General features: G+C 43.4%; 1 protein-coding gene across 1 annotated transcript in view; it reads left to right on the forward strand.

Moving 5' to 3' along the window:
• Positions 1–23,785, forward strand: part of IGFN1 (immunoglobulin like and fibronectin type III domain containing 1) — a 72,614-nt gene that overhangs the window by 33,985 nt on the left and 14,844 nt on the right. Inside the window, exons 15-21 of the mRNA XM_075064650.1 lie at positions 8,438–8,734; positions 11,139–11,438; positions 13,188–13,361; positions 14,289–14,417; positions 19,918–20,220; positions 22,256–22,344; positions 23,319–23,514. Coding sequence (XP_074920751.1) covers positions 8,438–8,734; positions 11,139–11,438; positions 13,188–13,361; positions 14,289–14,417; positions 19,918–20,220; positions 22,256–22,344; positions 23,319–23,514 — 1,488 coding nt within the window. The remainder of the gene's footprint in view (positions 1–8,437; positions 8,735–11,138; positions 11,439–13,187; positions 13,362–14,288; positions 14,418–19,917; positions 20,221–22,255; positions 22,345–23,318; positions 23,515–23,785) is intronic.

A 23,785-nucleotide genomic window follows, 5' to 3' on the forward strand; every position in this document is an offset into this window, starting at 1 on the left:
AGTTAACAAACGGTAGAAGAAGACAGTATAGCCTTTTTTGTTTTTTCTGTTGTATTTACATGATGTGTAGTTTGGCTGCCGATAAGTGTTTAAATTGTTATCTCTTGTCTTGAATTTAAGGCTGTTTTCTTATTTTTTCTTTTCAGAAATAGCCCTGTGTATAGAATGTTAGTGTCACCTTAAATGCAGCGAGATCCATCGTATTCTTATGTCTTTTTTCTTTCTTTTTATATAAAGTTTCTTTTTAAGACTGTTTGAGTTTTTTTCTCTCTGTGTGGGCTAGAGAGACGACTAGGGTCATGTGGAATTCTCTTTGTGTGTTAGTATCTATGGAGGGTGGAAGCTCGTACTGCACAGTAGAGAATTTGGTGGCGGTAGGGGGTAAGAGAGATAGAATCATTTCTGTTTCCTTGTATTTGGTTGTCTCCTTTGTTGTAAGGCAGAGGAGACATTGCTTCTTGCGTTTGTGATTGGTAAGAGTGGCTCAGGTAACTCTCAGTGAGCCCAGAGTAGGAAAAAACTCAAACAAGGTTTTGAGACAAAGAAACTGTTTAGTATGTAAAAAGACAGAAAAAGACATGTCGAGATTATTGACTTCTGTCATTACGGTGACAATAACGTAGGGCTATTTCTGGAAAAGAAAAAATATGAATAAACAGCCTTATTAAAAGAGATACAATTTAATCAACATTCCTAGCAAGACTACACACATGTATAATACAAAAAAGACAATAAAATCGTTACTGTGCGTTGTTCTACCTTTGTCTCAGCAAATTGGAAAGCTGAGTTAGAATACTTGAATATAGAAAGGGACCCCTCTTCATAGCTGAGAGACAGACAAAAGACAAAAGGACCCAAACGATTCGCCTCCTGCTTCAGAATTGATTCCTTGAGGACCTGCTCCATGATTTTTCCAGGGACTGAGGTGGGGCTGACTGGCCTGTAGTTCCCCAGATCCTCCTCCTTCCCTTTTTTAAAGATAGGCACTACATTAGCCTTTTTCCAGTCATCTGGGACCTCCACTGTTCGCCATGAGTTTTTAGAGATAGTGGCCAGTGGCTTTGCAATCACATTCACCAACTCCTTTAGCATCCTTGGATGCAGCGCACCTGGCCCCATGGACTTGTGCTTGTCCAGCTTTTCTAAATAGTCCCAAATATCTGTGGGGGTGTTTTATAGAGATGATCAAAAATTTTCCGTTCAATTTTTTTTTGATGGAAGATGACAGTTCAACTGAAGAGAAATTTTCACCAAAAACAAAAAAACAAACAAACAAACCAAAACAAAAACAAAAAATCAATTTTCATCAAAAATGTTTGGATTTTCAGTTTTCTGAAGAAAATGTGTTCAACATTTTGAATGGAAAATGATTTTTTTTTATTAAAAATGTTGACCAAATTTTCTTTTTCTCCCCTCTGCAAAAAAAAAATCCCAAATTTTTTTGATGAAAAGGGGTGTGTGTGTTTGTGTGTGTGTGTGAAAATTTCTCTTCAGTTGAACAGTCATTTCCCAAACAGCTCTAGTGTGTTGGTTTGCCAGTCTTTCTTTTGAATAGCCATATTAATAAACCAGAAAGTCCCATCTGACATTTGTCCTGCCAAACTATTTGATAGTTCCTGTAAAGAAAAAATGTCTCTCTGTCCTTTACACAGCAGCTAACAGGCCTGGATGAAGTCTCTTCTGAAAAATATGGCCTGGTCCACAAACTGATAGACACAGTAGAAGATAGTCATGCTGGAAAAGACAAGTTTGAAGCTGAAAGTGTCAAAACTGAAGCATCTATTTTGGTTGAAGGCAAGTCTGTTCAAACTGCTTCATTGCCTAGATGTTAAAAAGGCAGTATGTATGCTCTTGTTCCTAATGCAACGTATTAGTCTGCATGTTCCTGACATGTAGTGCAGAGTTTCTCAAACTGGAGTCCATGGATCCCTGGGGGGCCACAAGGGTACTCCGGGGGGCAGAGCCATCCTTAAGATTTATGGTGCCCTATGTAGTAGTATTAAACTGGTGTCCCTATGCCCAAAGGCAGCCCGGACTCGCAGCCGAGAGGGGCGGGACAGGGGGAGTGAGGGAGCAAAGGATAGTGAGACGTGGTCCGCCTCATGGTGGTGGTTACAATTTCCTGCAGAGACCCACGTATCCGCTCCCTCATGCAGAATGGACGTGCAGAAGGTACCTAATTAAAAGCACTAAACTTGGGAATAAAAAATGTCAGTCACAGGTTTTTTGATATGCCCTGAAGTTTGTCAGAGATTTATTTGCAAAAACTTTGTAGTAAGGGTGAGTCAGCTGTCCTGCTGAATACAACATTACATATAATGCAATACATGATGCAGCTCTTCTCTGTTTTACATGTTCTTAATCAGTATTTCTAAGCTGATTTTATATTATAAACGTACTCTTAAGCCTTCGTAAAGTAATCATTCCAGGTTACTACATATTTAACTCACTGAAACAAAGACATTATTTTGAATGATCAGTCAGAGGTTTAGTGAGGTTTTAGAAAAAGGGAACACTAATTTACTTTGTGTGATCGCCATAACAATAGACATGTTTATGAAATTTCAGCAACTTTATAAAATATGTTTCCAAAGATTTTAGGCATAACAAAGGATTTTATATCTTACTAAGGTACTGATTTTGCTGGTGGGTTCTCTTAAAATTAGTTCTTCAGATAGTCAGAAGCAGTGTTTTCCCCAGGAATTGAAATTAGGGGGGGTGTTTGAATTTATAGAGGTGTGTGTGTCAGGGCCGATGAGGGGTGAGACCATGAGGGTGAAGGTAGGCTGTATGACACCATAGTAAAAGCTAAAAAATGTTTCATGATCTTTTTATTAGATTTAACTCAAGTTTTAAAATCACACAAATTAAAGTTGGCTATTCAAGCATTCTGTGAAGCACTATGTCTACATCCTTGTTGGTTTCTTGTTATAATTTTGCACAACTCTGTTAATGAACTTCTTGAATGCAGTGCATTCATCTTCGGTGACTTCTCATGTGTCCGGTACTTCCATTCCTTCAACTGATATGCTCATTAGTTCATTCACATGATCAGGCAGAAGGCGACTTCTTTTTCATTGTTGAATAGAATATTGTGTTCTGAAAGAACTCTCAACTGTAGCTGTCGTGACTGGGAGTAGCAAGAGATGAATTCCTACTTTTTTCATCCCAGGAAACATAGCACAAAGATCTGGTCGAGCCACTAGCGATGATAAAAAAGAAGTTGAAGTCAAATCTTCATTCATTCATCGAATGATATTGCACTCTGTTCAAATTCTCTATTCTGTCCTGAGCACATGGCTGCCCCATTGCTGATAGTGCCTCACTCCACTCAACTGTTGGTATTTTATAGGACAGGCATCTGTAAAAGCTACTTAGAGGTTGAGTAGAATCACTGTTGTAGATTTTTAAGAATCAAGTCTGTGTACTTTTTCAGTTGTCTTAACAAACACTTCTTGTCCTCTTCACTTAAGGATTCAATATAAATGCCTTCATTAGTCAACTTCTGGACTGAAATCTTTGCTTCTTCCAGTACTTTGTCAATGGATAGCTCTGATTGATCCAAATGTAGCTTCTATTGCTGGACAAAGATCTACAACTGTTGTAGCAGATGCCTGGATGGCATTGTTTAATGACCCAAGTGCTTTCAACAGTAGATTTATGAGAGAGAGAATGGCAATAGTCTTCTCTGAAGGTAGTAGCAAAAGTCGTTCACCAGCCTCACTACTTAGATCCATCCCATCTTTGTAGATACTTTCCAAAGCCAGTAATAACGGCTGGAGTAATTTTAAGACAACAGCCAAGGATCGCTCATGAGAAAGCCAATGAGTTTTCCCAGGTTGGACTAATTTGAACTTCAGTCCCAGTGTATCTTCTATATTTTCCAAGATATTCAGTCCTTTTGGACTCTTGCTGAAAAAAGAATATAATGAAGACATTAAATTTATAGCTTTTTTAATGTCTTTTTTGAAGATTCTGCAGCTCACACTAGTGCTAGTTGATTCTGCAGCTGAGTACTACTGCAGTCGTGTATTAGGAGAGATTAGGGTTAACTTTTCTTCTGATCATAGGCCTGTACTCTGACCCATGTCTTCCAGAGAAGTTTTGAAGCTCCATCGAATTGCAAGCAGCACATGGTTTGGGTCAATTTGACAAGCATTAACTCTTCTAAGATCGTGGGTGTCACATTATGCCAGCTGATGTGTTTCTATAACTTGAAATCTAGAAATTCATTTACTGGCCTACCTGACATTCAAATAGATGTGTCACAGTGACTTAATACTTGTGCCCATTTTGCATCGGTGCATTCATCAGCCATTGTATGCAATTTTTGAATGTGGTGAGAGAGTTCTTCACTTTTTCAACTGTTGAGTTTTCACTGGTGCACCCACATGCTTCAGCCCATCAGTTTGAGTTTTCTTGCAAAAAGATAGTGAACATTTGCTGGTCCTTTCTGAACTCAGTGTTCAACTTCAGGATGAACAAGTGACAATGCACTTACCACACACTTACGAACTGGAGGTATCACACTTATGTCATTGCTTAAATAGGAGTTGATGCCACAGCCATGCTTTGTTCGCAGAACCTGTGTGTCTCCAGTATCTTAACACAACTAAATGATAGGAGTTATGAACAGAGTGAGAGGTAAAATGAACTTGGGAATTTTCAGTTTTGAAAAGAGATGACTAAGGGGGGATGTGATAAGACGGGTCTATAAACTCTGACTGTGTGAAAGAAGTGAATACAGGAAATGTATTTAATCCTTCACTAAACACAAAAGAACTAGCAGTCACCCAATGAAATTAATAGGCAGCAGGTTTTAAAAAAAACAAAAGGAAGTATTTCTTCACACAACATAAAGTCAACCCGTGGAACTCTTTGCCAGAGGATGCTGTGAAGACCAAAACTATAACAGGATTAAAAAAAGAACTAGATAAATTCCTGGAGCATAGGTCCATCAGTGGCTGAGCCAGGATGAGGAGGGATGCAGTATCATGCTCTGAGTGTTCCTAGCCTGTTGCCAGAAACTGGGAATGGGCAACAGGGGATGGATCACTTGATGATTATCTGTTCTGTTCATTCCCTCTGAAGCACCTGGCCTTGACCACTGTCGGAAGACAGGATACCGGGCTAGATGGACCACTGCTCTGACCCAGTAATAACCATTCTTATGTAAAAATTAATTATAATAATAAAAATGTTTAGTACAGAAACTCCCCAACATAATGACCTCTTAAGATAGCAATGATGTGAAATAACAACTGTAACAGACTCAGACCAGTGGGGTACAGGAGTCTGGTAGAAGGCAAATATACTGGCCACTGGATGAATAGTTTTCTGTTCCCTGAGTGATCAGAGCAGGGGCTGCCCTAGAGCAATCAGGAACCTGCTAGAACCAATTAAAACAGACAAGCTAACTGAGACACCTGGAGCCAATTAAGAACTTACCAGAATTAATTATGGCAGGCAGGCTAATCAGGACACCTGGTTTAAAAAGGACCTCCTATCAGTTAGAGGAGGGCACTCAAGGAGCAGGGAGTGAGAAGCTGCTGGAGGGCTGAGGAGTACAAGCATGGTCAGGCTTCAGGAAGAAGATCCTGCAGTGAGGATAAAGAAAGTGCTGGGGAAGGCCATGGGGAAGTAGCCCAGGGAGTCATAGCTGTCACGCAGCTGATACAGGGGACACTGTAGACAGCTGCTACCCATAGGGCCCTGGGCTGGAACCCAGTGTAGAGAGTGGGCCCAGGTTCCCCCCATCCCCTGATCAGATATAGGAGGAGTTGACCTTGTCTGTGAGAAACACTGGAAAGGAAGGTCTAATTTGGAAAGAGAATCTGGCCTGTCCCTGACCCACTAGGTGGGACACAGACACTGCTGGGATTGTTCTCCATTTCCCCCATGCTGGCCAGCAAAGAGGTTAGCTGAGTGAACGGCAGGTTTGAGCCTCTAGCAGAAGCAGCCAAACTGAGGGCTGCCGTGAACCTCTGAGGTGAGCAAATCCGCCAAAAAGCGCAGGACTCACCAAGGCAGAGGAGGAACTTTGTCACACAACCTTGGCAAATAATGCATTTTAAAAATCTTGGCCTACTAGGAATACATTTATGTAAGTTTCCATCCCCAGTCATAAATCTAGCATTCTGGAGCAAAGTTATTAAAATATCATCCAACAAACAAATGTTTATTTAACATGCCCCTCATTTTTTCCTCCACCACACCCCACTCGCCAGTGTTGTCCTTGGTCAGTGGAGACTCCAAGTTCAGAGGTGCTTGCATGTGAGTTCACCTCCCAGGTGGGGGGCAAGAAGGCACCTTGCTTGTTGCTCCAGCTGCTCACTGTTCGCTCTGGCCACTGTTGTTCATTGTGCTACCATCCACTCCATTGCTCCGTAGCCAATGGCACTGCGCCGTCACCTGCCGCTGTGACCTCTGTGAATTGGTCTCTTGAGGTTCCACCCAGCTCTCAGTGATTTCAGCTGACTGGACTGTCTCTTAAACAAAAACACTGTCCCCACAGGAACGCTGTCCCCACAGGAGGACTAAGCACTTAGACCTGATTATCAGTGATTTCAGCTGTAGTGGTCACTTAACAAAACAAAAGACTATCAATGGAGCCTAATCAGCTCTGTCTTTAAACAGTGGAGAGGGGCAGGACTCAGACAGACCATCAAGCAAAACACCTGTCCCTACCCTCTCTCTTGATGCCCTCAATCAGTACTGGTTAAGTACAGTTCTACTGCCCTTTACTCATACAATAAGAACAACAACATCTCCTCCCATATTCAAGTGATTTGTAACCCAACCCCAGCCAAAATCTATCACTTGGGCAACACAGCTCTGTTTGCTGGATACCTAGGTGGATTAGATGTGAATGTAAATACAGTCTGATCCTGAAGCCTTTCCCCCCAGCTCATCACTAGCTGTCAGGGAGAGCTCATTTAGACCTTGCTTATAAATCATCATTTGAAGTTATTACATTAGCCAACATCACCGAAATGAATGCACTGACATTGTCATAAAAAATAACAGCTATATAAGGAAGCTAGTCTATGTTCATACCTTTCAAATCTATTATACTTTTTCAGATATGTATTTTATCATACACTGTATATGCTTTTAAAGTGTGTATTAATATTTCAATTCAGATTTCCAATCAATCACTAAATTGGCATGTAACTAGTTCACAAAACTGGGGAGGGGGGAGTGTTGAGGAAATTCATGGTGGGGGGTAGTAGGAAATCCCTGGTCAGAAGTAAAGAAAGGGGAAACTCTTTGTCCAGCTATCTGGAAGGAAAAGGGTGTTGTCTCTTTAAAGGCTCTTATTTTAAATCAAAATGGGGGCCCTCGAGTTGCTGAAGTTTGAGAACTGCTGCTGTAATGCGTTATCTTACAATGCAGTATTTTGATTAGAAGGCTGGCCTTGTGGTTAAAGAAATGAAGAGGATTGTACGAGATGTGAGTTTGATTCTTGGCTGTAACACCGATTTTTGTGAAGGAGATTGTGCATTTCCTAGCTATTGCAAATCTATAGTGGAGCCTTAATCTTGCATGAACAAAGTTTTTATTGTATTTAATATCGCAGGTTTTAGTTTGTAAAGAAATGAGGACATGGGTGAAGGAAAGGCGGAAACTATAAAGAAAAGCGGGGAAATGGAAAAAAAAAAGTGACAGGCACTTGCTAGCGGTAGATTTAGCCATTGCAAAGTGAATAATTTTATACCCAAAAGGCCTCATAAGAGTTGAAGAAAATGTCACTGTTAAACAAGCAAATACATCTCTATAATATACGCATCTCCAGGTGTGCTGTATCATTATCTAAAAGGTTTGACCAGCTGATTTAATTAAAAACTGCCTTAGTTCACATGTATGCTTACTGAATTCCTAATGAATTTATGCATGTCGGATGAAATTCAGCCCAGTGCAGGGGCAAGAAAAAAGTCTAGGCCTCACTTATGCTATGTTTCAAGGGCATAAGTGGGGCCTGGTGCCTGTTCTGTACAGGGTGAATTACCCTGCAGTGTATGTATGCATACACAGCATACGGTAAATATGCAGCTACAACTGAAGATCCAGACCCTGTGAGATCCTGAGCCCCACCTGCCACATGTTAAGATCCAGTGATTTTTGTTGGGATTGAGCCCAATAGTAACAGGTTAAATAATGTTGCAACTATTCAGGAGCAGTTAATTCAGGGCAGGCCCAGGGCCACCTAGAGGATTCAGGGGCCTGGGGCAAAGCAATTTCGGGGGCCCCTTCCATAAAAAAAAAAAGTTGCAATACTATAAAATACTATATTCTCATGGGGGCCCCTGCAGGGCTGGGGCCTGAAGCAAATTGCCCCACTTGCCCCCCGCCCCGGGCAGCCCTGAGCAGCCCTGCCCTCAAAGTAAGCTTTTTCTCTTTCAATTCTATTTATGAATGGCTTAGTTTTTATGTTTAGATCCTCCAAATGTTGACAAGGCTCTTCTGGAAAAGCTGATGAAGGAGCCTGTGATAGTCAAGGCAGGTCAGAATGCCATGGTCAAAATCCCATTCAAGGGCCGGAAGCCAGTCAGAGCAACATGGTTAAAGGATGGGGATGAGCTCCTGAATGATGCCAGGATCCATATCGACAAGGCGGACAACTTCACCCGGCTTTTGATCTCCAGCACCGACAGGAAGGACTGTGGGGATTACAAAGTGAAGCTGAAGAATGAGAATGGAACCCTGGAGGCCAGCCTAAAGCTGGAGGTGATAGGTGAGAAACTCATGCTATCAGTCCATCACTTTGGGCACAGAGGGAAGTCCTTGTAAGTTGTTTTTGGTATCTCACTTCCTGATTCACCAGAGATACCTAGTTTAGAGCCATGGTGCACACAGAAGCAGCTCTTCATTGGTGCTTTTACAGAACACTTTTCGTAAGAATATCTGAGATCTGGCAGGGCTCACTCTTTCCCATCTCAGCATGGTTGTAGATCTACCAGTCCTACCTTTGCTCCTTTATTGGCTCACCCTGGTCTGTCTCCTGATTTACCTATGTGGAGTCTGAAACCTAAAAACCATGCACAGCAGATCTGCACTGGTTTAGCTTCAACTGGAGTTCTCTGCAGTTGTGAAAAAGAGGCAGGATTTGTTCCCAACTGAGCAACAGTTTGATGAGACCAGAAGTGTGGTCTGCTGGGGAAGGACAATGCTACATTACTTGGCTTAACTTTGTCATTCCTAGTAGTTAACAGAAGATTAAAGACTTCCGGGTGGAGTAACCAAATAAAGATAATCTCCTTCATTTTCCAGATTAAACAGTTTACTTGTGCATCCATCTTTTTGCACTGAAACACAGCCCCTTGAGAGCTGCAGGAATTTAAATATAAAAGTCAAATGAAGAACAAACATTTCTCCAAGAAGAAAAACACTAACTAAAGATGCAAACTAGCTGAAGTGCACCAATTAAAGTCCAAATAATTATACTAGGGTAATAAATCAGTAAGATAAATAATCAGTTTCTCTCATATTCCTTCCCCTGTCCTTCTCCTCTGGTTTTGTGATTCTGGTTTGTAATGAGCACTAGGCTCATTATAGAGTAAATTATTCTGCAAAAGCCATTTCCTTCTGAGCTGCTGGAGCTCAATATCTGACTTGTACAACCTGCTCTATTGATCACAAAAGCAATTTAATGTTAAAGTTGTCAGGGGAATCTTGCCATTCTATTCACAATTATAATAGGCCCAAGTTAACTTCCCAGCTGCAATACGGTGCTATATGGCATATCTGTGTAGGGTGGATGTGCACAGAAAGTGGAATAGATTCCCAAACAAAGATGGAGAAACCCAAAATTCAGAATCTGGTTAGTTTATATTTGGATCCCATTTAACCCATACCACCTACATTTAGGGTGGCAGAGAGGACTGTTGAGTACCTGGTTCTGGGTTTCACCCATTTGTATTTGATTCAAAAATGGGACTCAACAAGAGTGTGTTTGGCTTTGGTTTGGAAGAGTCTCTGTTGGGTTTTAGTTTTTTGCAAAACAAAAGTGGAAGTAAATCAGGTCCAGGTCTCACCTTGCCTGAACACCTCAGGTTTGGGGTGAGGTTGATAAATGGTTCCAGTATGGAACCATCAGTACTCCTAAAGGAGATGGTGTAACAGAGTCCTCTGCTCACCCCTCTTCCTGCAACCCTCTGCTGCCTCAATAAAGCACAGAGAGGCTTCTCTTGCTGCAGCACCCTTGGCTTTATTTACACAAGTTCCCACCACCAGTGATACCATTTACAGAGCTTGCAGGCCTGACAATCTCCTCTCCTACATGGAGTCTGCCCTCAGCCCGGAGACTGACCTTCCCCTGGCAGTTCTCCCTTCTTCTGGCTGCCAGCCAGCCTTAATAGCCCTTGAAACCTCAGGCCCACAGGTGCAGCCAGTTCTAAAGGCCAGGCACTAGACTTCTCCCCAGACCCAATCTATTTCCCCTGATTGGGGCTGGCTGAGCAGGGGCTAATTAGATGCCTTTGCACCAGCACCCTGCTACAGATGGGAAGTCAATGAAAGTTGCATCCAGGTCTGACTTTGAATACTGCATTCTTGGGAATGATCAGCTATAGCAGGTGGTGACCAAACTAGGGCTTGTGAGCCATATGTGGATCTTTAAAAGTTAGTGTGCCTCATGGTGCCCCCCATTCCTCCTCCTTTCTCAGCCTACCAGACTGGATGGGGGCAAGAGCTTGAGGTGGTGGAACTAGGGGCTTCTGCCCTGAGAAAAGGCGTGGGGGGTCTCAGGGCTTTAGCCTCACAGGCTTGCATTGAAGCAAAAGCCCTGTACCCCAGCAAGCGCCACTCCGTGGGGCAGGTTGTGTGTATCTTGTGGCTCTGAGAACTTCTGAAGATTATCATTTGCAGCTTGGAGGGTCAGTAAGTTTGACCATCCCAGAACTATAGGAAGGGCAGATTGGATGAGCCAAGTGTTTTCCTCTTGCCCCACTCTCATAGATCAGTAGATGAATGGATGTTTACTCAAGCAATCTTGCTAGTGTTAATTCTTCTGCTCTACCCTGTAAGTACTATACCAACGGAGACTGAGTTGCCTATCTTGAGTAGTGAGAGATAGTGACCCCTCTGATATCAAGAACAGATGTGGGACCTTTTGCTCCCTGTTTTTCTCCTCCTTTCAGACAAGCCACAGAAACCCGTTGGACCCATAGAGGTGGTGGATAGTTCCACAACTGGCATAACCATTCGATGGAAGCCCCCAGAGGATGATGGGGGCACACCAGTGCAGAACTACATCATAGAGAAGCAGCAGGTGGGCAGAAAAACCTGGGTAACATTGGGAGAAACCAGCAGGAACAACAGCACTTTCACGACCAACAAAGTGAGGCAAGACAAAAGCTATCGCTTCAGGGTGCGGGCAGTGAACGCTGAGGGAAAGAGCAAGGCACTGGAATCAGATGAGGTGATGGCTGCAACCAAAGGTAATAAGAAGAGCTTTGTGTAAACACATCTTGTAGCCATGTGAGACTTCTATTGTGAAAGTTGAAATCAAGTGAAACTCTCATTTTGGGTTTTGTTACAAATCTGTTCTTTTGTCCAGTTTGAACAGAAGTTTTGCAAGCCTGACTCAGTTGTCAAGCGAATGTGAACAGGGTGTCATATGAATCTGGGGCCAATATAAGGTTTCAGGTCGAGACCACAAGTTTCTTGTGAGTTTTGGTGATTCCGAGTAAGATCTGCTTTGAGTTTTTTTGGGTACAATCCAGTCTAAACCTCGAAGTAACGTCCACCGTGGAAACCATGCATGGACTGAAGCCAAAGAAAAGGTTCCCACATGTCACTGCAAAGAGAACCTGCTAAGCTTTTACCTTAATTTACTCCATAGGTAAATGAGTCTTCCAAGGGGACATTCATTGATTGCGTTTATTCAGTAGTATCCTTTCATTTCCTTAAGTACAGAGCAGCCATTCTAGTCTATAACCCTGCTGGTGGACCCAAGTACTAGAGTGCTTTTGGCACAAACATGAAAGTACAACCAGAGAAAACATTTAATTCATTTTGCCTTAGAATCATAGAATATCAGGGTTAGAAGGGACCTCAGGAGGTCTAGTCCAACCCCCTGCTCAAAGCAGGACCAATCCCCAGATAGATTTTTGCCCCAGATCCCTAAATGGCCTCCTCAAAGATTGAACTCACAACCCTGGGTTTAGCAGGCCAATGCTCAAACCACTGATCTATCCCTCCCTCCACATCCATCATTCCTTCCTTCCTTCCTCACATTCACCCCTGCTCCCCTCTCTCTATCCTTCCTTTTTATTCACCCTTTTAATTGCATTTTGTGCCAAGATACTTTTAAAACATTTTTTTGTATTAATGGCTGATGGTTTTGCCCTCTGTCATGGGGTGATCTCCTGAGAGTCTTTTCTACTGTAGTAGCTTATCACCGTATCTCCCAGCAGTCTCAAGCACCACAGTGCTGTATTATATCCCTTCAGCAAGCCGCAGCCTGGAATGTTATTTATAGTGTACAGTCAATAGTCCGCTTCCCCCACTTGCTTCTCGGGAACAGACAGGGTAGTACCCAGTCCTGCTTTTCTTCAGGCTCTCTACTTTTCTCTTTAGCACTTCCTTCCTGTCTGCTTATATAGACCCAGCTGCTGGGGTTACTGCCACCCAATTAGCCCTTCAGTTGTATCTCTACTCGATAAATTGGCACCTCCTCTGAATGGCCTGACTTTGTCAGGTCCCAGTTAATGTACTGATGGGGATTGGACGGACAGGGTGTTGAGTCAGCTCCTGACTCAGCACACACCTGGTTACACCCTCCAATAATGGGTGGAGCAGAGGGAAGTAGAAGCCAATCAAGATTCCTGTTTCAACCCGAAGGAACAGTAGAAGGAACAGTGGCTTTCCCTCCCTGTAAGAAGATTGGGCACATGCCTCCCTTTGCAGACTGTCAACGTCATTATCAGCATTGGCAAGAAGGGCTCATTCATGAAAGATACATAATATTGACCCTTAGTGTGGACATGCCCCCCATCTAGGCTCCCAGCATGTAGCTGCCCTGGAGAGTAAAAGACTGAGTCATAGATCTCACATCCACCTTCAAAAAGTGTCTTATCTGAACACACATTTGGGGAATCCTGGAAGAAATAACCCTTGAGAACCCATTCTTGTCACACAATGGAAAAGAAATACCTGTTAATAACGAAGGGCTAATCTTTTCCTAGCTTTCCCTGGCCCTCCTGCGCCTCCTCAGATTGTCAGTGTCAACAAAGAGTCCATAACACTCTCCTGGAAAGCACCTCCCAAAACGGGCAATTCCAGAATCCTGGGGTATATTGTTGAGAAACGCAAGAAAGGCAGCAACATCTGGACACCTATCACTGACCTACCAATAACCGGTAAGCAGCTGAAAGCTTGGAACAGGCTGAAAGACTCTAAGAAGGCAAGAAGACTAGATGGCTCAAGGCATAACGAGATGCTGACTCTTTCATCTCTAGGTCACTGCTTCAGATATGGTTTAGATTGGTAATGACCAAAAGTTTTTACTCTCTGATGGATGTTGGGTGACTTCTGTGTGGTGACACAAATCAGTGATCTCAGTCCAGCTCCCTAGTTGCTAGTACAAAAATCACAATTGGCATCATTGTTGGGTCTCTCAGCAGAATGCCAAAATATTGAATAAACCACTGGGGTGGGACTTTCTTCTTACTTCCAGAGGTGGTTCCTTTCCAGGTTGTAAATAAAAATCTGCTGCAGAAGAATGGAGAAATTTGCATTTTTGCTGCCTGGCTGTGCTATTCTGTGCATAAACTGAGGGCCAGCAATCTGTCACCTTGCACTTCAGTTGTGGAACTGCTTTCTTAGCTTATGGAGCTGGGAAATGGGCATACAGGGGGACATTCCAGGGAAAAGGAAGGGAAGGAGATGGAACTGATATCTCTGAGGGCTTCAAAATCATGTTCACCTATAGATGTCAATGATCTTTTCAGATCCACCCAAGATCATCTTATCTTCTGTATTAGAAGGGCTGCCCTTGTGAGGAAAGCATTATTTACTCTTTCTTTGACTTCCTCAGTATCTCAAATGGCATTTAATTTGAAAGGGAGGAAGGAGTACAATGGGAGAGACTTGTGCTAATGGTGGGGAAGGACAGGAGAAAAAGGGACAGCATTTGGGTATTCCATATGTGTTCCTCTAGGCAGGTATACTGTGCAATTCCATGTGGTATAATTAATGTACCGAACTAATGTCCCAACATACCCTACTGAGGGGACTGCAGATCTGAACCTGAGCTGACCAAATAACCTTATCTTTTCCTTCCACAGACAGGAAGTGGATGGTGACAGATCTGAAGGAGGGACTGCAGTATGAATTCCGCGTGGCGGCTGTCAGTGCCACAGGGGTGGGTGAGACCAGTGCACCATCAGATGCTGTCTTTGCTCGAGATCCCATGAGTAAGTGGGTTGTCCACTTTTCCCATTGGGTGTGGATTGCAGAGAGAGGGGTAACTGGACAAGAAGCTGAATCTGGGGAAGAATATGAATCCAGGAAGTAATGTGTATACAAGACGCTCTCCGACTTATGGAAGCATTCTTTTCCGGAACACCTTGCATAACTCAAATTTTCCATAAGTTGGAAATGTATCTCCGACCATTACGCAAAAGACCCCCAACTCTCCTATTTCTAGCTTACGGAACTCTTTTTGTGTACGTCGGGTCTACGTAACTCAGAGAGCATCTGTAAAGTATGTGTGGGAGAATAAAATATTTGAATAATATTAAAAAATCAGGAATTCACTGCAGGGAGTGGGATGGTATTCTCAATATGCTGGGGAGGGTGATATGGGGCAGGCACCTCAACGTGCTGCAGGGGCTAGGTGCGAGATTCCCCTGCACTGCATGGAACATGGAGTGGGCTTCCCAGTGTGTTGCAGAAGGGATGGGAGCAGGATTCCCAGTACAATTCAGAGGGATAGGGACAGCTGCAGCGGCACAGGAGCCAGCAAACAGAGCTGTGAACGGGGGAGTTTGCAGGGGGAGTTTGGGGGAAGACTAAGAGAGGCAGGCAGAGGAACAGACAGGCCACTGAAGGGAGTGTGTGGTGTTCTAGCAGTGGTTTGGTGCTTGTTGGGGGTTTGTTTTGCTGTGGGTGGTGGTGGTTTGGTTTGGTTTGTGTTTCCCAGATTTACAGGATTTAGGTGGGAAGCATATGATAGATACAGAGGCAGCAGTTGTAGTGATCCAAGCAGTGGAAGACACAATGAAGATGACTGGATGTGGAAGCTGTGGCTTGTACATGATCCTGGAGGAGGTACCAGAAAAGAGTTTCGTCTGCATGAAGTGCCGCCTGATAGAGCTGATGGAAGAAAAGATCCGAGGACTGGAGATGCAGGTGGAAACTCTGGTTGAGTTTAGAAGGGGGTTTGAGCGGATGATGTAGCAAAGACATGAGGAGGCTGAAGGGAGAAGCTCAGACTTGCAGATGGAAGCAGGACCAAAGAACTCTGCGGGGAGACTGCTGGGTGAGGAAAGTGGACGGTGGAAGCATGTGACTAAGAGAACCAGGCGGAGGAAAAGACTGGCCAGTGAAGGAGCAATAGAGCTCAGGAACATGTTTGCAGAGTTGGAAAATGAAGAAGGGGCACAGCAGGTGGTCACTGAAGGTGAGAGGACAAGGAAAAGAGAAGAGCAGCTAGTCCTATAAGAAGAGGGGAAGAGTCAATGGAGATAACACCACCAAATATGAGCCCCAGGAGGATATGGAATGGGTTGCGGAGGATTGCAAGAGTGAATAGGAACCGAGAGGACTTGCAGCCAGAGGGAACAGGGAGTAGACCAGAGAATCGCACCATCACCAGGAAAAGGCAGGTCTATGTGACTGGGAACTCCTTACTGAGAAGAACAGACAGGCCTGTAACTAGAGCTGATCCAGAGAACAGAAGGGTGTGCTGTCTGCCAGGTGCTAAGATACGGGATGTGGACCCGAGACTGAAGAGGATCCTAACGGGAGCGGGAAAGAATCCGCTGATTGTCCTTCATGTGGGAATGAATGATATGGCTAGATTCTCACTGGAGCATATAAAGGGAGACTATGCCAGGCTGGGGAAGACTCTTAAGGAAATCGAGGCTCGGGTGATCTTCAGTGGGATTCTGCCTGTTCCTAGAGAAGGGCAACAAAGGTGTGACAAGATTATGATGATCAACAGATGGCTCAGGCAGTGGTGCTATAAGGAGGGCTTTGGGATGTATGGCCACTGGGAGGCATTCATGGACAGAGGACTGTTCTCTCAGGATGGACTTCACCTGAGTAGGGAGAGGGAAATAGACTTCTAGGATGGAGGCTGGCACAACTGATTAAGAGAGCTTTAAACTAGGAATTGGGGGGAGATGGTTGGAGATGTCCAGGTAATCTCCATCTGGATTTTAACATTGAGAGGAAGAAAACAAAGCAAGAAAGGATACAGTGGGTAGGAGAATGGACATAAGGAGGAAGGGTAGTGTAGATACCAGTCTAATAGGATGACTGGCAGTAGAATGTCTGGGCCTAATTGGGTAAAGAATGTGAGTGAAGCCAAACAGCAAAAATTAAGATGTTTGTACACCAATGCGAGGAGCCTAGGTAACAAAATGGAGGAACTAGAGTTACTGGTGCAGGAAGTGAAACCAGATATTATAGGGATAACAGAAACATGGTGGAATAGTAGTCATGACTGGAGTACAGGTATTGAAGGTATGTGCTGTTTAGGAAAGACAGAAATAAAGGCAAAGGTGGTGAGTAGCATTGTATATCAATGATGAGGTAGACTGTAAAGAAATAAGAAGGGATGGAATGGATAAGACAGAGTCTGTCTGGGCAAAAATCACATTGGGAAGAAAGCTACTAGAGCCTCCCCTGGGATAGTGCTGGGGGTGTGCTATAGACCGCCACCGGGATCTGATTTGGATATGGATAGAGACCTTTTTAATGTTTTTAATGAAGTAAATACTAATGGGAATTGTGTGATCATGGGAGACTTTAACTTCCCAGATATAGACTGGAGGACAAGTGCTAGTATAATAATAGGGCTCAGATTTTCCTGGATGCGATAGCTGATGGATTCCTTCACCAAGTAGTTGCTGAACCAACAAGAGGGGATGCCATTTTAGATTTGGTTTTGGTGAGTAGTGAGGACCTCATAGAAGAAATGGTTGTAGGGGACAACCTTGGTTCGAGTGATCATGAGCTAATTCAGTTCAAACTAAATGGAAGGATAAACAAAAATAGATCTGTGACTAGGGTTTTTTGATTTCAAAAGGGCTAACTTTAAAAAATTAAGGAAATTAGTTAGGGAAGTGGATTGGACTGAGAAGAACTTGTGGATCTAAAGGTGGAGGAGGCCTGGAATTACTTCAAGTCAAAGTTGCAGAAACTATCAGAAGCCTGCATCCCAAGAAAGGGGAAAAAATTCATAGGCAGGAGTTGTAGACCAAGCTGGATGAGCAAGCATCTCAGAGAGGTGATTAAGAAAAAAGCAGAAAGCCTACAAGGAGTGGAAGATGGGAGTGATCAGCAAGGAAAGCTACCTTATTGAGGTCAGAACATGTAGGGATAAAGTGAGAAAGGCCAAAAGCCATGTAGAGTTGGACCTTGCAAAGGGAATTAAAACCAATAGTAAAAGGTTCTATAGCCATATAAAAGAAGAAAACAAAGAAAGAAGAAGTGGGACTGCTAAACACTGAGGATGGAGTGGAGGTTAAGGATAATCTAGGCATGGCCCAATATCTAAACAAATACTTTGCCTCAGTCTTTAATGAGGCTAATGAGGAGCTTAGGGATAATGGTAGGATGACAAATGGGAATGAGGATATGGAGGTAGATATTACCACATCCGAGGTAGAAGCCAAAACTCGAACAGCTTAATGGGACTAAATCGGGGGCCCAGATAATCTTCATCCAAGAATATTAAAGGAACTGGCACATGAAATTGCAAGCCCATTAGCAAGAATTTTTAATGAATCTGTAAACTCAGGGGTTTGTACCATATGACTGGAGAATTGCTAACATAGTTCCTATCTTTAAGAAAGGGGGAAAAAAAGTGATCCTGGGCAACTACAGGCCTGTTAGTTTGACATCTGTGTAGTAGTATGCAAGGTCTTGGAAAAAAATTTTGAAAGAGAAAGTAGTTAAGGACATTGAGGTCAATGGTAATTGGGACAAAATACAACATGGTTTTACAAAAGGTAGATTGTGCCAAACCAACCTGATCTCCTTCTTTGAGAAGGTAACAGATTTTTTAGACAAAGGAAATGCAGTGGATCTAATTTACCTTGATTTCAGTAAGGCATTTGATACGGTTCCACATGGGGAATTATTAGCTAAATTGGAAAAGATGGGGATCAATATGAAAATTGAAAGGTGGATAAGGAACTGGTTAAAGGGGAGACTACAAAGGGTGTACTGAAAGGTGAACTGTCAGGCTGGAGGGGTTACTAGTGGAGTTCCTCAGGGATCGGTTTTGGGACCAATCTTATTTAATCTTTTTTATTACTGACCTTGGCACAAAAAGTGGAATGTGCTAATAAAGTTTGCGGATGACACAAAGCTGGGAGGTATTGCAAAATACAGAGAAGGACCAGGATATCATACAGGAAGATCTGGATGACCTTGTAAACTGGAGTAATAGTAATAGGATGAAATTTAATAGTGAAAAGTGCAAGGTCATGCATTTAGGGATTAATAACAAGAATTTTGTTATAAAGCTGGGGAGGCATCAGTTGGAAGTAACAGAGAGGAGGAGAAGGACCTCGGAGTATTGGTTGATCACAGGATGACTATGAGCTGCCAATGTGATATGGCTGTGAAAAAAAAAAGCTAATGCGGTCTTGGGATGCATCAGGAGGTATTTCCAGTAGAGATAAGGAGTGTTAGTACCATTATACAAGGCACTGGTGAGACCTCATCTGGAATACTGTGTGCAGTTCTGGTCTCCCATGTTTAAGAAGGATGAATTCAAACTGGAACAGGTACAGAGAAGGGCTACTAGGATGATCCGAGGAATGGAAAACCTGTCTTATGAAAGGAGACTCAAAGAGCTTGGCTTGTTTAGCCTAACCAAAAGAAGGCTGAGGGGAGATATGATTGCTCTCTATAAATATATCAGAGGAATAAATACCAGGGAGGAGAGGAATTATTTAAGCTCAGTACCAATGTGGACACAAGAACAAATGGATATAAACTGGCATCAGGAAAGTTTAGACTTCAAATTAGACGAAGGTTTCTACCATTAGAGGAGTGACGTTCTGGAATAGCCTTCCAAGGGGAGTAGTGAGGGCAAAAGACATATCTGCCTTCAAGACTAAGCTTGATAAGTTTATGGAGGGGATGGTATGATGGGATAGCCTAATTTTGGCAATTAATTGATCTTTGACTATTAACAGTAAATATGGCCAATGGCCTGTGATGGGACGTTCGATGGGGTGGGATCTGAGTTACTACAGGGAATTCTTTCCTGGGTGTCTGGCTGGTGAGTCTTGCCCACATGCTCAGGGTTTAGCTGATTGCCATATTTGGGGTCGGGAATGAATTTTCCTCCAGGGCAGATTGGCAGAAGCCCTGGGGGGAGGGAGGGTTCGCCTTTCTCTGCAGCGTGGGGCATGGGTCACAGCGTGGGGCATGGATTCTCTGCATCTTGAAGTCTTTAAACCATGATTTGAGGACTTCAATGGCTCAGACACAGGTTTGTTACAGGAGTGGGTGGGTGAGATTCTGTGGCCTGCGTTGTGCAGGTCAGACTAGATGATCATAATGGTCCCTTCTGACTTTAAAGTCTGTTATTCTATGATTCTACACTGCAGGGAGCCTGACTGAATGGATACCCAATGCAAGCATGTTGGGATGGATTATCCAGTGCACTGAATAAGGGGTGGGGGCAGGAATCCTAGGACAATGAAGTCTAAATAAACTTCCCTTTTCCAGAGCCTCCTGGTAGAGTGAGGGACCTTAAGGTGACCAATACTGACTACACCAGCATCACTCTGGCATGGATGAAACCCGATTCAAAGGAAGGGGGGTCTGCCAAGGGCTACAAGGTGGAGAAGCGATCCTCTGACAGCCTCAAGTGGACCCATTGTAACACTGTACCCATAGGCTTGACAACCTGTACAGTTAAAGGTCTGCAAGCCAGGGAAATGTACTTCCTTCGCGTGAGGGCCGTCAATGAAGGAGGCCTAGGGGAAGCCCTAGCACTGGACACTTGCATCCAAGCTGTGCCTCCCATTGGTGAGTCAAAATGTGCTGCCCCGGAAAAGATGTCATAGTCCTGCAGGTACAAATCATGGGTTCTCTATCCAAAGGCACCTTTAACTGTTGGAGATTCAAACTGAACCTTGAGCTGGGGCCAATCAATCTATGGATTGTGGGGCACAGGAGCCTGTTGTAGATGATTATCTCAGGCTGTAGGCGGTGGACACAGATTATTTCACTCCTATATTCCTTATTGAATCAGGAAAACTGAGAGTTCCCTTGGAGATGACCACAGCTCATGTTGGAGGCTCACTGGGATTCTAGCATCTCAAATATTATCCCTTTTCAGATACTTAGGGTATGTCTGTAGTAGAAATTCTACAGCAGCACAGATGCAGCATTACAGCTGCACCACCGTAGTGTAGATGACAGGGACGGAAGGGGTTCTCCCAATTCTGTAGTAAACTAATATCTCTGAGCGGCTGACAGAAGAATTCTCCCATTGACAGAGCAGTGTCTACACCGGGGCCTAGGTTGGCTTAATTACCTTGCACAGGCTGTGACATTTTTCACCTTGTGTTCAGCATTGGTCAAACATATTACAGAGGATTTTCACCTTTATCTGAGGCATCAACCATTGCCCCCCGCCAAAGCAGGGATACCAGATCAGATGGACCGGTGACATGATCTCATATGCCAGATCCCATGTTCATTCCAGTTTTTAGCCTGGCTCTGGGAAACTTTCAATAAAAGTCACATTTTTTGTAATGTCCTTGCCAGTCAGCCAGCTATAGGTGGCACTTTCAGTTGTCTGTCATTAAGAGGCTGGATCTGCCATACACTCAGAGCCTTTAAAAGAAAAAAAACCCAGACAAATGGAAAAGTTTTTATATATATTTTTGATGAGGGAGTGTGATCCGGTCCAGGACACTGAGCTGGAAGCCAAAAGACCTGGGCTTTTTTTCCATCTGTGCCATTGACCTGCTGTAAATCATTTCAGTTCTTTATGCCTCTCTTTGCCCTCCTACTCTTTATCTGACTTATCTAAACAGCAAGCTCTTAGGGGCAGGATCTATGAGTATGTGCAGCACCTAGCACAATGAAGCCCCAGCCTCAGTTGTACCTCTACAATATAAACAAAAAATGGGAAAATAATGAGCCAGATAAAAGGGGAGGCAAGGAATTTCACTCTTGACATAATGGACTAAAGCTCTTCAAAATTATTTGGTGACTCAGCCCCTGTGCCACATACTAGGAGATGGGGGGAAAAGTGGGTCTATACTTGAGTAGCTATTTATATCCCTCCTGCTGCAGAGATAGCAATGAGGTTTCATGCTCAGAAGGGCAGCAAACAATATAAACAGTGAATTTCACTCAGTTTCTGTTCATAAATTATTGGCAAACTGGCTTTGATTTTGTATGAACTTTGTTGTTTGAAATGATTCAACAATGGTTTCTGAGAACATGCTTCAGCGCATGGGTCACTCAGAACTTGGTTGCTGTGGCTGTCGCTTTGACTATTCACTGTTTCTAATGCACTATTTGCAGTGTGTTGTTGGACATCCAGGTTGCATGATATTGTTTTAGCCAACTAAATGACTCCCAAGCCCTCAAAGAGCTGTCCAGATGAATTCTGAAGTCAATGCTCTTGTGAACCGACATAGGAACAAGTGTTCACAACACTTTCCTTTTCCACAAACATTACTGTGAACAAAAGTTAATTTGCATGATTGTGAAAAGTGAGTCAGAGGGGTCACAGATGCTGTAGAGATTTCATGGTTTCTATTCAAGCAAACATTTGTGAATAGCTTTTTTTCCAGCATTTCCCTCTTAAGTCATGAACACTACATAAATACAGAAAGATGATGCTCAGCAAGTGCTCTGGCACTTTTTCACTCAATGAAAGAGCTCCATTGACATCATGCTGCCAGAGATATGTCAGGCAGCCAGCAGGAGGAGAGAACTTTAGAACACTGGACATGCTATTTTGAATATATGTGATTTAAAATCTGTCAGCGACCTTGTAACAAGATGCAGCTTTTAATTGTGTTCACTATTTTTTGCATTCCAGTTAATCCCAAGTTCCTAAGAGATGACACTATGAAAAACCTTATGATTATAAAAGTGGGAAATTGTATCCGAGTGCACATGCCCTTTGAAGTAAGCACTGAAGCATGTTTGTAAGATGTCCTCCATACGATTCTATCTTGTAAAAATAGCTACAATAACTGAGGTTCTGTTATTCATTCTGCTGCAGAATTTTCACATGACCTTGGGCAAATCCTCTAATTGGTTTGCATCTTCTATACATTCCCCATTCGTACAATCAGGATAGTAATGGTTCCCTTCATGGGGAAGGGGAGTTGTGAAGTTCAGATAATTCATTAAGGTGTGTAAAGTAAAACACTTTAGATCCTTGATGATGGAAGGCACCAAAAAGTGTAAAATATTAGCACCAACTTCTCACATTTTGATGTGTCAACTAATCACTCTCCCTGCCCATCCCTTGCTTTCCTTGTGAGGACTGAAGGTAGGAGAATTGACAAGGCCCTGCTGAGTATGTTCATCCAACTGAACAGCAAGAGGAGTGGTGCAGCTTGGTTGTATCATGTGAAAGGCCCAGGTTTGATTCCAAGATCTAGCCTCTGACTCTTACAGGTTGACAAAGGCGGGGAGCACTATGGGTGAGATCCAGTGTTTGGTCCCTACTGAAGAGAAGGGGAGCAAACCTTCTGGCTGATCTCAAGGTGGCATCGATGAGCTCTACAGGGAGCTGCATCCAGCTCACCTACGCTGAAAGTCACTGCAATGTGACATCAGGGGGGCAGGGGACAGAAGGAAAAATGGAACAATCATCCAGACAGGAGTCGTCTTCCCTCCAAAAAGCAGCAGATGCTTTTAATAGGGCTACTCTTGCCTATCTGTCAACTACAACTTGTGAGCTAATAATTATTTTCTGACTTAGTTACACTGAAACAGCTTAGGGCAACACACCCTTTGTTGGCCATGATTCCAGGGGCAAAGAAACAAGTTAGAGCTAAGGAAACATTTGAGAACAAAGCAAGGAAGCTACCACAGGATACAAATACAAAGGCAAAGCAGATTGATTTATAACTGGTGTTTATCTTTAATAGGCATCCCCAACTCCAGAGGCGATTTGGCTAAAAGATGGGCTTCCTCTACCCAGCAGGGCCATAGTGAGCACCAGAGATGGCCTCAGCCAACTCTTGATTCCATCAGCTGAGTTTTCTGACAGTGGGCTCTATACCATCATACTTCAAAACGAGTGGGGAAAAAAAGAATCCTTCAGCTTCCAAGTCCAAGTCACAGGTAACATGCATAGCAGGTTTGGTGGAGAATAAAATGCTAAGGGAGAGGATCCAGTCCATGACTGAGTACAGGAGTGTGAGTTTTGATGGTGTTAAGCACTGTGGACAAGGAAAGGGCTAGGTAATACAGTCTTTCATGAGATGACAGTCCAAAGACCAGGTGGTAAAGTTTAGAGCAGGTCTACAGAATACTGTCATCCATTGATTAAATTACAATCCAAGACCCAGCCAGGTACTACCAACAGAGACACAGCCGTATTCTCTGAGAGGAC

This window comes from Chelonoidis abingdonii, chromosome 4 (genome assembly GCF_003597395.2).
Source record: "Chelonoidis abingdonii isolate Lonesome George chromosome 4, CheloAbing_2.0, whole genome shotgun sequence".
In the NCBI taxonomy this organism is placed as follows: Eukaryota; Metazoa; Chordata; order Testudines; family Testudinidae; genus Chelonoidis; species Chelonoidis abingdonii.